Source organism: Daucus carota, chromosome 6, assembly GCF_001625215.2.
Source record: "Daucus carota subsp. sativus chromosome 6, DH1 v3.0, whole genome shotgun sequence".
In the NCBI taxonomy this organism is placed as follows: domain Eukaryota; kingdom Viridiplantae; phylum Streptophyta; class Magnoliopsida; order Apiales; family Apiaceae; genus Daucus; species Daucus carota.
The window spans coordinates 4070260-4084381 of record NC_030386.2 but is presented as its reverse complement, the minus strand read 5'-3'; the positions used below and the strand labels follow the sequence as shown (position 1 = coordinate 4084381).

The 14122-nt window shown below is 33.8% G+C and overlaps 1 protein-coding gene and 1 long non-coding RNA gene across 2 annotated transcripts; both read right to left on the bottom strand.

Moving 5' to 3' along the window:
- Positions 1–1100: 1100 nt before the first annotated feature.
- LOC108192917 (sesquiterpene synthase Cop) lies at positions 1101–4856 on the bottom strand. The gene is made up of 7 exons (XM_017359453.2): positions 4652–4856; positions 4020–4299; positions 3036–3405; positions 2709–2927; positions 2176–2320; positions 1606–1854; positions 1101–1494 (listed from the first exon to the last, which is right to left on the bottom strand). Exons 1-7 carry the CDS (start codon positions 4775–4777, stop codon positions 1201–1203), a joined length of 1683 nt encoding a protein of 560 aa, XP_017214942.1. The 5' UTR covers positions 4778–4856; the 3' UTR covers positions 1101–1200.
- A 5674-nt stretch (positions 4857–10530) lies between these two features.
- LOC135146955 (uncharacterized) lies at positions 10531–11574 on the bottom strand. The gene is made up of 5 exons (XR_010284091.1): positions 11367–11574; positions 11110–11273; positions 10907–11011; positions 10728–10803; positions 10531–10638 (listed from the first exon to the last, which is right to left on the bottom strand). It is a non-coding gene; the product is annotated as an uncharacterized LOC135146955 (long non-coding RNA).
- Between the last annotated feature and the right edge of the window lie 2548 nt (positions 11575–14122).

The following is a 14122-nucleotide window of genomic DNA, read 5'->3' as shown; positions in this document are numbered from 1 at the left end:
CGGTTTTAACCAACCAAAATTTTTTCTATAATAAAGCGGTCCAATGTTTTAAAACCGACCATCATCAATCGGTTTTAGGATTCTCCCCAAATTTTGACTTCTCTTGGTCATACATTATAACCGACCATAGCCACGATCGGTTATATGTACACACGTGACACTTGATTCTAGGTGGCACCAACTTGCACTATAGAGCCCGCTAGTGCGAGATTTTTTTACAAATTAAAACTAACCGTAATGTATTTTAGACCTTAAAATGACCAATGTGTATAAACGGACCTAGTTAAAACCGATCGTTATTTTTGGTCGGATTTAGTTCTATAACCGATGGTAAATGGACATAACCGACCATATTTATAGTGCCAACGTTTGTAAACATGACATTTTGAGCAATTTTTTTTAACTATAATATTTTAAACAAGTCATGTCCATATAAACATGTTCTTACATAATATCATATTTTGCAATATCATATTTATGAAGAATGTATATAGTTTTCGTAGTCGTCAATTATTGTAATGTATCCCTTGGTGATCCATTATAACCGACCACATCCACGGTTAGTTATATGTACACATGTGGCACTTGATTCCAGGTGGCACCACCTAGCATGGTAAGGCGCAGTGGTGCAAGATTCTTGTACGAGTTAAAATTGAGCATAATTTTGATCGATGCTAAAACCGAAAGTTACTTTTTGTCAGTTTTGGTTCTAAAACCAATGGTAAATGGACATAACCGACCATATTTGTTGGTCGGTTGTCCATTTTTTTGTAGTGCCAGCGTTTGTTAACTTGACATTTTGAACAATTTTTTTTAACTGTAATTTTTTAAACAAGTCATGCCCATATCAACTGTCAACATTAGAAAGTAGAATCCGGCTCTTGCGATGATCCAACTCCTAGTATATAATGTGTTATAAGCTATCAATTTCTTGTAGTACATACCTAGATTACATGTTTTATCCAAGTCAATTAGTTTACACATCATTATTATATTTAATGTTCATAATTTAAACTCACCATGATATATATATATATATATATATATATATATATATATATATATATATAAAGTTTTTGCATCAACAAAAAAATCATAAATGGTTCTCCAGAAACAAGTCACAATATGAAAGATTAGAAACTTAAGAAGATACTAAAACAAACAGATGAACAGTAATATATGAGCAATGAGCACAGATCCTCATGATGGAACCCGATCAATGAGCACCGAGGTTATAAGATCCTTTGTCCTTGTTGATGAATGTGTGTAGCCGTCATCACCATCATACAGTATATTTATGGCTCGTGTAAGATTATCGATTCTCGCAAGAAGTGACAGTGGAATCTGAGTTGGACTAAGACACTCTTGATTAATATCTTTCCAAGCAATTGTAACTCTTTTGTCTAATTCCAAATATGCTTCATCTTTTGTAGCACCATGTTGTTTCATGTAGCACTCAACAGCTGACGGTATGTCTCCTTTCTCCTGCTCAAACTGAAACTTGCTAATTTTAGAATCTTTGTTAATTGAAACAAATGATTAACTTGAAACTTTTAAGTAAATAATAATTATATAACCCATACATAATGAAAAACAAGGTCTAACCTCGTGACCTGTCATGTCATCGCAGAGTCTTGCAATTAAGGACGAAGCTTGAACAATCAAAGGATCATTCGACACCCATTGGAAGGCTTCTCTTGTTGCCTCGTCTCCCATTCCAACAAATGAATTTGTAGCCATCGTTCCATAGCCCGAGGACACGAGTGCCACATTCATATACTCCTCTATAGTTGGATAGTAACATTCTTTAAACCACTTCGCTTCATCAAGATATGCCTTGGCTAACCTAGTAAACTGTAGAGTAGATTACTAAAAGGTAACGTTGAAATTAATTGAGTTTACTCTACCATGAGAAAGTAAATTTGTTCATATAAAATTGTATAGAGATTATGATAAGTCTTTCTCGTAACACGTAAGGTTTCATTAGAGCTACTAATTACTTAATATATATGTCTCCATTCGAATCTTCTTTTAGACCTACGATACAATTTCCAGTGAATAGTAGTGTTAAGATAAAATAGTACAGGACAAAGATACTTCCTCATCCAATATGACTCATTATGTCATATTAGGTCATTGATTACAAATAAAAATATACCAGGTTTTGTAACTTACTGAATTCTTCCCTTCGTGAACACGATATAAGGGTCTTCCACTTTCATTTTCAAGCACTTTCTCCATTTCACCGTAAGTATCAAGGAGAGCTTGATAGCACACTTTCATGTAATCCGGTAGCAGATTTAATGCATTCGAGTCCCATCTGACCATTATAAATGTACAAGTTGATAAGCCATATATAAATCAAACACATATATCTGACATATAAATTCCCATTTCTAGTATATCAGCTGGTAGGAAATTGAGAAAAATTAACTGATTATTTATTTTCATTTGAAAAAATTGTGTGATTTTATTATACTTTCAGGAGTTGAATATGCTACTTTTGTGATCAAATTATTTCAGCATTTCTTGCAAACCTAAATATACTAATTACAATCAAATTTCTAGGTGTTTTTTTTAACTCTCTTGAAATTTTTAGCACTATGCCTGCCTGCACGTACCCGAGATCACAAAGAAGGCTGCGAAGTATTATACTTATATACTCAACTCATTGGGGGGAAAAAAAATCTGTACTCGCCACAATTTACCTTTCAATTGCATCAGTGAAGAGTAAAAGTTCATCCAAGGTACCATACAAATCATAAATATCATCAACAACCGATGCGAGCATAATGACTTTAGTTAGAAATCTTCTGGCTATGGAATATTGGGGCTCAAAGTACACCCCTAGTATCCAGAAGTAACACTCCACCACTCTATCCCTAGCAAATGGAAGTTTCTCAGCAGAATTTAAATCTTTCCACCACCTGAAATTCGAGTATATATTATTGTGCATGATTAAGGTGAATAATTTCCTAGTGTTTAATTAAATACGATCATAAAAGCATGCAATAACCTCACAAGTATATATGTACCTGGTAATGTTGCCTAGCTCTTGTTGATGCATTTTCTGCAACTGGTTGAAGTCTAATTTTGCAAATTTAAGAACAATATTATGCCCATCATTGTTTTCTTCAGCAGAAATGTAGTGCCTGACTCCAAGCCTGTTCAAATTCTTTCGAATAGGATACTTAAGTGCATATGAGATCTCGGTTGCAAGAGGTTTGCTCAAGTAAGACATGAGGTTCCCTAGATGAAAGATGGTGAACTGAAGTGCTTCCTCCAGTATCTCTTCTTCATGAACCCTAAAATGTGTTGCTTCAAACAAGCTTAGCAGTCCTCGAGTATCCCTAAGCAAGCACTTCTTGAACTTTCTGTCATCATCCATGTATTTGCGGAACACAGCTGCATGCGTATTTTAAAGATTAGGTGATAGAATTACTTGTATATATAGCTACGTTAATGATTTGTATATTCAAATAATAATTTTATTTGTCAATATACTACTAGCCTTATGAAATTTTATTAAGACCTAGTCGATATACAACTCTTCTCCTATAATAATAATTTTTATTAAATAAAAAACTTGTATGATAATAGCCAAATTTTGTTACTTTGATATTACTCCTTATTTGAATTTTATGCAAATTCTGAGTGCATATAGAAATGATTTCATAAGTGTATAATAATAATTATTATTAAATAAAAGCTATTCTGATCAATATAAAAAAGTTCATAAAAGTATAATAACTGTTATAATTATGAATAAAAAATATTTATGACCATAACTAATTTTTGATAGGGGTATGTCGAATAATAATCTTCCCCTAATGTTCGAGCAAGACGTTTTTCATTCACGTGCATGGCTAAGAGCAATAATAATTCTATTATGTTCCTGAGTAGACGTGTAATATTATTACTCAGTGAACACCTTAACTTGGGACCAAGTCATTATATATATCAAGTGTTAAGGGAATAAAAAGGATTCTCCTCCAGAAAGGGAAAATAAAATAACTTACTAGAGGACACATTATGCCCGGCTTGCCTTAGTAGCCGGAAACACAGTGCAACATGGTGAAGGTCATCAACATCGTTACTCCCACAAAACTCATCATAGATGTCGTTCATACGCTGCAACACAGCCTCAATCTCAGCTTCAAAATGGTACGCGATACCCGATCGTTGGATATCATCAATCAAGTTGATCACCTGTTTTGGCTCTGCCGCTGTCTGCACTAACATCTCCCTGATCTCTTCTTTCAGCTTCTGAACTTGTTCCGCTGTGTCTGTATCATCTTTCTGCACATAAAGCTAATATTTAGAAATCTTTACAACACATGAAATCTTTTATGGAAAATGCTTGGTGCACATAATTGTGTACAAAAACATGTACATAATGACATGTGGTGGATTTTAATTGGATGGCCCCCCTGCATTTACACCAACCACCCCAATTAAAATCCACCACATCACTTGCCACATCATTATGTACAAATTTTCTGTACACAATTATGTGCACCTAGCACTACTCATCTTTTATTCATTATAACTAGGAAAACTAATATTTACGACACATAAAATCTTTTATTCATAACTAATAAACCCAATATTTAGAAATGGAAGGGGGAAAAGATGATGATAAATTTCTGACCTTGTGATCAGGGGTATCGTATGCTAGGAACTTGTCTCCCCACACACTAGGATGATAATTGGCTGACCTGCGAGAAAGCTGGGGAATGGTAGAAGCTGAAGATGTTGCCAGAACATTGAGAGACATTTTACTCTACTGATAGCTAGCAAACTAGTGTGTATTGAAAGATAAAGGATCTTCAGCTTTTGGTATTCAAAGCTAGCAGGACGTCCTGTTTATATAGGAGCGTTCAGTTGTGAGTAAGAAAACTGCACAAAATGAAAAACACGAGAAAGGAACGAAACACAGCACCTGGCCGGTTGGCTAAATACCCTTCACGTTTTAATCATACACTTACAGGGGAATTTGTCAAGAATACATTTCGTCAAATAAACCAAACATAGAAACAACAGGTAATTAAGGGTGGTGGACGTGTTGTGTAAGGTTCTAAAGAAACTTACTCTTTTCTTTGCTGGAAAAGAAAAGCATTTTCATTAACCAGAACAAAATAAAACCGGAATAAATTCCTAAGTGAACATATAAATCAGGTTGGAAAACAAATAATATGCTAAAGCTGATTTGTTTACTCATTGTTTAACACATATAACTTAAAATTTTATAAAGCTAAAAGCGTTCTGACTAGCACCAACATCCCTAAAAAAGTAACATCATAATTCATATTTATCACATCAAATTAAGTCATTGTTAAACCCGTGTTCAAACACCGTAATCACATACACTGAGATTGGAGGAGAGTCACCCCAGTTATCTAAATGTCGGATACCAGTTATAGACATGCCGAAGATGTAAATTCTTAACGGATGAACAATCTTTGGTTCTGAAAAGATAAATATTGTCATAATTACTACCCACTCAGATTTGATGCGGGCTTTATAGATCCCAAAAACATAAATACAATCATTCTCAACAGATCTAACATCGAATAAAATCAAAAATAATTAAGCGAAAAAATAATGAAACACTCTAAACGAGAGGTAAAATAAGCACTCTAAAAAGAGACATACGAATACCAAAAAAATGGATTTTATTTAAAAAAATCAAATAAAGAAAAGAAAACAAAAAGGTTGGGGCTTTCCACCGTATAAAACAAGAGTGAAAGCCCCTCGACTAGCTTGAGAAAGTACAAAGACAAATAAATTCAATTATAATTATTATAATTTGTTTATTTTTGTTTAATTATTTAAAATATTAATAAAATTGTTATATGTACTTATTATAAGAGTTTCAAGAACTCTATATTACTACAAATACTATATACTAGAATTTGATTATCATAATTCCAGATATGTTAATGAAATTCTAAATCATTTTTTTACAATTTAAATATATATATACCTCACAAATTGATAAATATTCCAATACTTCGAGCTTCAAATAACTTCTATAATTACTATCTTCCTTGTGACACTGGCACAAATGAAAACACAAGAAATGAAAACACAAGAAATGGCCGGTTGGCTAAATCCCCTTCACGTTTCTTTTCGTGAAAAATACCCTTTTTTGTCAAATAAGCCTAAAAGACAACATATATATACATATTTGTCAAAAATATACATTTTTCCAAATAGCACTGCAACAAAAATGGGCATTTACGACCGTCATTTCCAACCAAAAATGAATGAAATTAGCCGGTTTTGAGTTCATAACCGACCACTGACCGACCGACCACGTCAGTACCTCAAAACCGAGTCGCGAATGACGGATCGGTCCGAAATGAGACATATAACCGACTGATGACTTTGGTCGGAAAAGTGTTGCCTTTTCCTTAGAAATCCGGTCCCACCGTTGACGTGTCATACACGTGGATAATTTCAAAACCGACTAACGACGGTTGGAAATGTGTCGGCTGGGGAATTCCGAGATAATAGACAGATGGGTCATAAACTATTGTATGACCCTGTTTTTCTTGTAGTGATTATTCACCCTCCTTGATGTCATTGGTTTGGTATCCTTTCCTGTTCCGTTAATTTATCATGGACTAACTAGAGGTTCAATAAGACTCCGCACTAATTGAAAACTAATGATTTATATAATCAAATTTAGCTATTTCTAAGTTTTTCATTCCTATAATTATATTTATATATATTAAATATATTATCTCATTATTATTGACTTTTCTCCTTCGAGTACCATCATCTATCCGTTCGTTTGACACCAACCTCCGACAAGCACATCCATTGCTTTTAATAAAAATCAATAAACCAAAATTTAAATAGGAAACTATTGCAAAATCATGGTATTAGATTTAATAAATCACTATTTTAATTGTATCATATAAATTATTAAAATGGACCCGTAATAACTGAGTAAATATAACTCATATAAATAGGTGGATAAAATTATGGATAAGGAAAAAGGGGAACAATTCATTGTTAAACAGGTAATTCGAATGTGGATTTATCTATATTGGAATTTGAATCTAATCTAAATCCGGATGTGAAAATTTGCTTCAAATTCGTACACGTATTCGAAAATAATTTGACAAAATATCTGAATTCAAATCTGGATCTCAATAATATTTGAATCTTATTTAAATTATCAAGAGTTTGTTTAATTTATTGAAAAGTAACTTAATAATTTATTTTATTTTAAAATAAGAGTTAAAATATGAAATATTTTTGTTATAATATATTAGTATGTAATATATATGTAATATATATTTTTAAATGGTGTGCAGTTAAATATAAATCTAAGAAATATGTTAAATTATGAAGAAAAATATATATTATTAATAAGTTATTATTATATATTAAATAGATATAATTTTTTTGTTTCTGTATTATAATATTTATGGATACTGATATTATCTATATTTGTATATGTATTCGAAATTGTCAGATACAAATACAAATAATATCTCCTTCATTTCGGATATGGACATGAAAAATATCCGTATTATTTTGATTACGAATGTAGATATTTCGAAAAATATCATAATTTTTTAAACTTTCTTAACAATCCTAAATGTCCAATTGGAGCTGAATTTTTTTGATTGTCATCTATATAACTTTTATTTATATATTTTAATTATTTCAGATAAGTCTGGTTAATTCAGGGGATAGGAGAGAACAAGCGTTTTGCATTACAATATCCTATCACGTTCAATTTAGTTGTTAATACACTAAAATTGTACTATTTGATTTAATTCAATTTCACCTGAACACAACCCAATTAAGGATAGGGTTTGGATTGGCTGGTAAATAGAATTTCCACATTATACAGCTCCTGCTCCTGTACCTTTCATACATAACTATTTGTGGCTGTCATAGATTAACTAGAAGGTCGATAGTTTTGGTGGTACCCCGACCTTGTGGTTGGTCATTTTTTTTTGCTAAAGACCTTGTGGTTAGTCATCATCTACGTGCTGCAAGTAAAAATGTTCAAAGCGAACATGTTTAAAGAATGAATGTACTCGATCTAGCTTTCAGAGTGCTGATAAATGTGTAATGGATGCTGCTTGCACTGACGCCGGTCAAGCAGAAGTAGTCGATTATTGAACTTTTTGATATCTGCCAAGTCTCGATATTTCAGACCCTAATTATTTAAACCCTAGCTATAGTTGTAATTAGGTCATGAGTAGACTGTTCGAATTGCATTATGTAGAGCAGAAATTCAACAAGTGTTCAAGTGACCGGAAATGGCGGTCAATTTTACCCGTTTTTCTAGTAATGTTTGTAGGCAGGGGCGGACCCAGGATTCTAAACCTACTGGGGCTGGAGTTAAAAAAAAATTCCACGAATTCAATGAAGAGATAAACAAGTAAACTAACATATACATGTAAAGTAAAGCCACAAAATTCAGTCATATTATTTAATAATATAGTAACATATGTAAAAAAGCAAGTAATAATATACTAGTTTCAACGGGAAAAAAAAGATGAGATTTACTCACATCATAATGAGTTGTACTCGGCGATTCTTTTGAGCGTAAAATTCATCTATCACCTCATCTACATCAATGTTTTCAGCATACTCCCTCTCAATGTTGATAAGCATAGAGTCTCTCAAATATTCTTCCTCCATCAATGTTGTGCAAATGTATCACTTTCAAATAAATAGCACGGAGAACAGAATGCTGCATCTTTAGAAACTGAATACTCTAGCCAAGGCCATGAGTTGAACCAAGATGCTTGAAATCGACGACGTTGACTTTTATATTCAGTATGTGGATATTGATCTTTGTGTAGTTTAGGTTGAAATGCTCCCAGTCTAATGTATTCACGCCTAATGTCATCACGAACATTAGGTGGATACTTCCAAATTGGACAACGAAGACCTGGATCGCGTTCAAGAGATGCAATATCAATCGGAGTAGTTGTTGCCGTATTAGTAGCAGTAGCTGGGGCAGGAGCAATAGGACCAGCTGCAAATGTAGGAGCACTAGGAGTAGCTGTAATTGTAGGAGCACTAGGAGTAGCTGTAGGAGCGGCACTAGGAGTAGCTGTAGGAGCGGCACTAGAAGTAGAAAAATAAGATAACAATGTTTTCCTCTTTCGATCCTGACTCCTGCAACAAGTCAAATTTAAATAACTTAAAGATATTAATCAAACAATATTATAAAATATTATTATTGGACTCACAAACTCACACACGGCTTAAAATATTGAGGTCTTGGTTTTAGGACAACCAAGAAACACCCAACAATCAATATTCTAATGATCCTGATTAAAAGAAAACCCATATTCATTATCAATATTTTAATTAATTACTCTACATTATTTTTCATACTTGATTACAATAAAAATTTATAAAAGAAAAAAGTTCAGCAATTTACATGGTAGTGAGTTGAGGTAGAGAATTGAGGAGTCGATTCAAGGAAGACAATCGCCGGATAGCTTTTTCACATTAGGGTATAAACTAATTTTTTTGTCTCGTACTCTGTTCGCATACACACGTCCGTGTACTCTGTTTTGTTTTTTAATTAGTTTGCAAAGCAGTGGACAAGACTTTCGTTTTGGTTTCGTGGCCCAATCTTTCTTTTTTGCCTGTGGCCCAAATTCTGTTATTTAAATTTACGTGGGCTGAGCCTAAACTAATATATATATATATAACTGGGCTGGGTTTTTTTCTACCTGGGCTGGAAGTTATGGGCTATAAAATATTAAGGAGGTTACTGGACTTTGACCTGGGCTGGAGCCAACCCTAGCCCAGGCCACGGTCCGCCTCTACAAAATATATCTAATATTGAGATTTGCAGTGATCTCTGAGGAGTTCAAGTGATGTACTCACGTTGTCCTGCAAATGAATGAAACACATTTGTAACTGACCGACTAGGCCCTACTCGAGGGGTGACATCTCAAAGAAAGTAGCAGAAACGCCATTAGATTCGTGATGTTGACACGGATATATGGCGCTAATTAGGCTTTTTTGGAAAATTGAGGAGGCCATCAGCTTGCTTTTTCTAAAACTATGACTATCTGTAGTATATAGCAAAGCGGCTGTACAATTTAGGTCTAAAAACACTACAGAAGATATCCTATCTGCCAAAAGTCAGCAGACAGATGCAAAAATGTTCTTGACATATTTGCCAAAGCGATGCCAATTAATTTACAAACCGATGCCAAAATGAAAATGAAATTTATTTATTATATCGACCACACTATAAAATTATAAGCCAAAAAAAAACTACATATGTAGATCCAAGAAATAAAAAATGAATCTTACATTAAGCTTGATAATTCAAAGTCAAATCCATGATTCATGTTTAGATTACATTCTAATATTCAAAAGTCGCAAATAAAAGTACAAAGCTGAATTACATAATCCATCAAAAGTACGTAGTAACAATCAAATTATCATTACATTATCGAACAAAAATATAAAGACAATGTTCAAACATAACCATACAAATTACATAAAGTTTATAATTACTTTTGTTCATACCTCTTTCCATTTAATCTCTGGATTTTTATGATATTCCATAACTATATCATACATGAATCTCATAAAATAGTAACCACACTTTGTTATTTCTCCTTGTTGGGGACACTACAAATCAAAGAATTAATCATTTTTTTGATTAGCACTTACATATAAATATATAAGCATGAAGTAGTTGGAAGAATTAATAGAATTACCTCAACATCACACCAATGGAGCTTACTTTTATTACCACCTGTGCGCACGCGTTGAACTATGTATGCTCTATATGCACTAGAAAACAAGAATACAAAAATATAATAAATTACTTCTACCTAATTAAAAATAATCAATTTCCACACTTATTTTAAGTTATTTTTAAATTTCTATATCATACATGCTCAAAACTAGTTGGAGGTCTAAGTTCCTTGTGTCGTTTAAGGAATCAAACACGTAAACAATATTGTCCCGCAAACAAATAAGAATTAGCATCCAATGACCACTACAATATTATTATATAATCAATTAGTAGGCTGAGAATATAAAGGAACGCGAATATTAAACATGAATCTTGATGACTAATTAAATTATGGTTCATACTTTTGAATATATGGCGCTAGGATAAACGGCTTCGATTAGATTCAAGCATAAAGTTAGTAATATAAGTACTTGTCTGGGCTGGACGCTCACGCGCCGATGCTAGTTCAGATCGACACATAATTCCGAACGGCACATTCAAGTTCTTGGCTAACTGGTGAATGTACCTGTAATAAATTTTAAACAAAGTCAACTCGTTAGGCCATCTTTGTAATTAACAGAAAAAGTACAATTAAAAATTCACAAATTAGATTGCTTACATTGCGTGGATTCGTAAGATGGATATATTGAATGTGCTCATTCTCACAAACTCGCATACATCTTGAGGAAGGACGTATATTGGACCATCCTTATTCAGACTACACTTAAATAACTCACAACCTTTATCAATTGTAATAGAGTCCAAATTAGAGAGCAATTTTTTGATCAACTCATTTAAATCTTGACATTTTCCACTTAAGTTTTGTTCTGAATACCAATCTGTGCTCATTGGTGCACTTGTACAACTGTACAAGTCAGGCTGTGAATTTTCGTTATTTAAGCAATGACAAAAGACTATGCATTACTTTCTACAGTTAATGTTGTAACAGGCCTTATTAGTTAAAAATCCTCTAGCTCCTTGCATCAGTCACCAACAAAATTATTCACAAGTATTCGATAGCAACAAGTTTCTATTAACTAATGTATAAAATTGTCAACATTACATGAACTGTATAAGTTATTGACAAGTCATACATTATGGGAGTACACAGAAATTTGATTGGACCAATTCAAGTTGCTCTAAAAGCTTGCCAATATCAACTTTGTTTTCCTCGTGTATCATCTATCTTAGATATCCCATCTAATCTTATTTTTTATGGAATAGAAAACGAGGGTAAGAGGGTTCGTGCTTTAGACTGTTCTCGATGTGTGAGATGCCTACGTATCCTCTGTTTGAAGATGAATCAAGTCTAAAACGTAGTTCTAGTTTGAAGGGGTAGAGCCCTTTATATAGATGCTTCGGAGTAAGAAGCGAAGTATGATTCCATGTATCAAATTTCTCATAGAAGTGTGGCTCTAAGCAAGAGATAAGATAGAACTCTTATCTTTATGTTGCCAATGTTTATCTCAGGCTCTTGAATGATTATATATATCCATGAGAATCATATCAGTCGTGTTGTAGAACTTATATTCGTAGTTGGACCTTCCACTGGGCCTCCCGTCCAGTTGAGTCCCTCTTACGGTCCATATACATCTGCTCTGGACCCTTATTGGGCATGTGCTGGATCTCCACAGATTTAATTGGTATTTGGACCTTTATTGATCGGGCCATTACATCTAAGAGTCATAAAATAATTATTCAATTATTTTAACCCTTATCATTTACGCCCCAACTTTTGATGAATTTTGTACAAATTTATCAAAAATTTATAGAGGTTTTTTAAGCTATGGCGGATATTTTTCTATGACTTACCGAGTTTTTTTACGTCGCAAGTATCTGCCGAATTTATTGTTATAACAGTACTCTCAAGTATTTTCGTATTTTCTAAGGCTTAATTCTATTTTATTGAAATTTTCTGAATAAATTCCATTTTTTCAAAAAATTTCGAGCCTTTAAATAATTTTCAAAAGATTTTTGAAAATTAAATCTCAATTTTTGTGATTTTTCCTGAATTCTCAGGATTTTTCCATATTTTTCCAAATTTTCAGCATACTTTTCTTTAAGCTATATATTTACTCGTACCACTCTTTCAATCTTTCTAGTATCCAGTTCATCGTCAAGATTTACAAAAACAGGCTTCTTCTTCGCCCAATTGTTGGACAACCAGGTGATATGGGTCTGAAATTGGCCTTAAAAATTGTTGGGTTATTTTGAGCCCGGGTGTGATGAAAGGCCAAAGTATAAGGCCCGGGTTCTGGGTTTATCACCCAAAATTCGTAACTAGCAGATTGAGGTTATAAAAAGCCCGCTGGGCATCTACGTTTGAGAAACATGGGCTGTCCAATCTCAAGGCTCAAGCCCCCAGCCCGGCCAGGGCCCAGAACTCGAATCCTAGTCCTACATTTGAGAAACATGGGATGACAGTGGCGATGGGGAATGCTAGTGCATCTCAAATTCTTGGAATAGGAAACGTGGACCTGAAGTTCGCTTCCGGGCGTGTTCTATCCCTGACTAGAGTGCATCATGTTCTCGAGATTCGTAGAAACATAATTAGTGGAAGTTGTTTGGTTAGAAATTTCTTTGAACTTTCGATGAAATGTAATAAAGTAGTTATTACTTAGACTGGTGTGTTTTATGGCAAGGGTTACTTGTCAGACGGCTTGTTTTTAATAAATATGGAGCCAGAATGAAAGAACAGAACTTTTAAAGATATGATTAACAGGATGTTGATTAATTCGGGGTTGCCTAAGTACATGTGGGGAGAGGCTCTGAATACGGCTTGCCATATTCTGAATAGTGTCCCTCTGAAACATATGGACAAGACACCTTACGAATTATGGAAAGGCAGGAAAACTAGTCTAAAGTATCTTCGTGTGTGGGGGTGCCTTGCGAAGGTACTTGTCCCTGAACACAAGAGAAAAAAACTAGGACCGAAAACTATTGATTGTATCTTTCTGGGCTATCCTGAAACCACTACAGCAATGAGATTTTTAGTATTAAAATCTAACATAGATGGTATAGTAACAAACACGATAGTTGAGTTTCGTGATGCAACATTGTTTGAGGATGTGTTCCCTATGAAGACTAGTATACCTCAAAGTTCTTCTAATGATGATCCTACTCACACATCTAGTTCTATTCCCGATCATGTGGAAAAGATGACAAATGTGAGGGCAGATCCTGCTAGTAGCTCTACTCCTAATGAAGTAGAGGAACCCAGAAGGAGTAAGCGTGCAAAGGTAGTTAAGGACTTTGGAAGTGATTTTGTGACTTACAATGTCGAGGACGAACCTTTAACTTTCCGACAAGCTATGGATTCTTTGGAGTCTAGGCATTGGAAACGTGCTGTGAAGAGTGAAATTGACTTTATTGTTT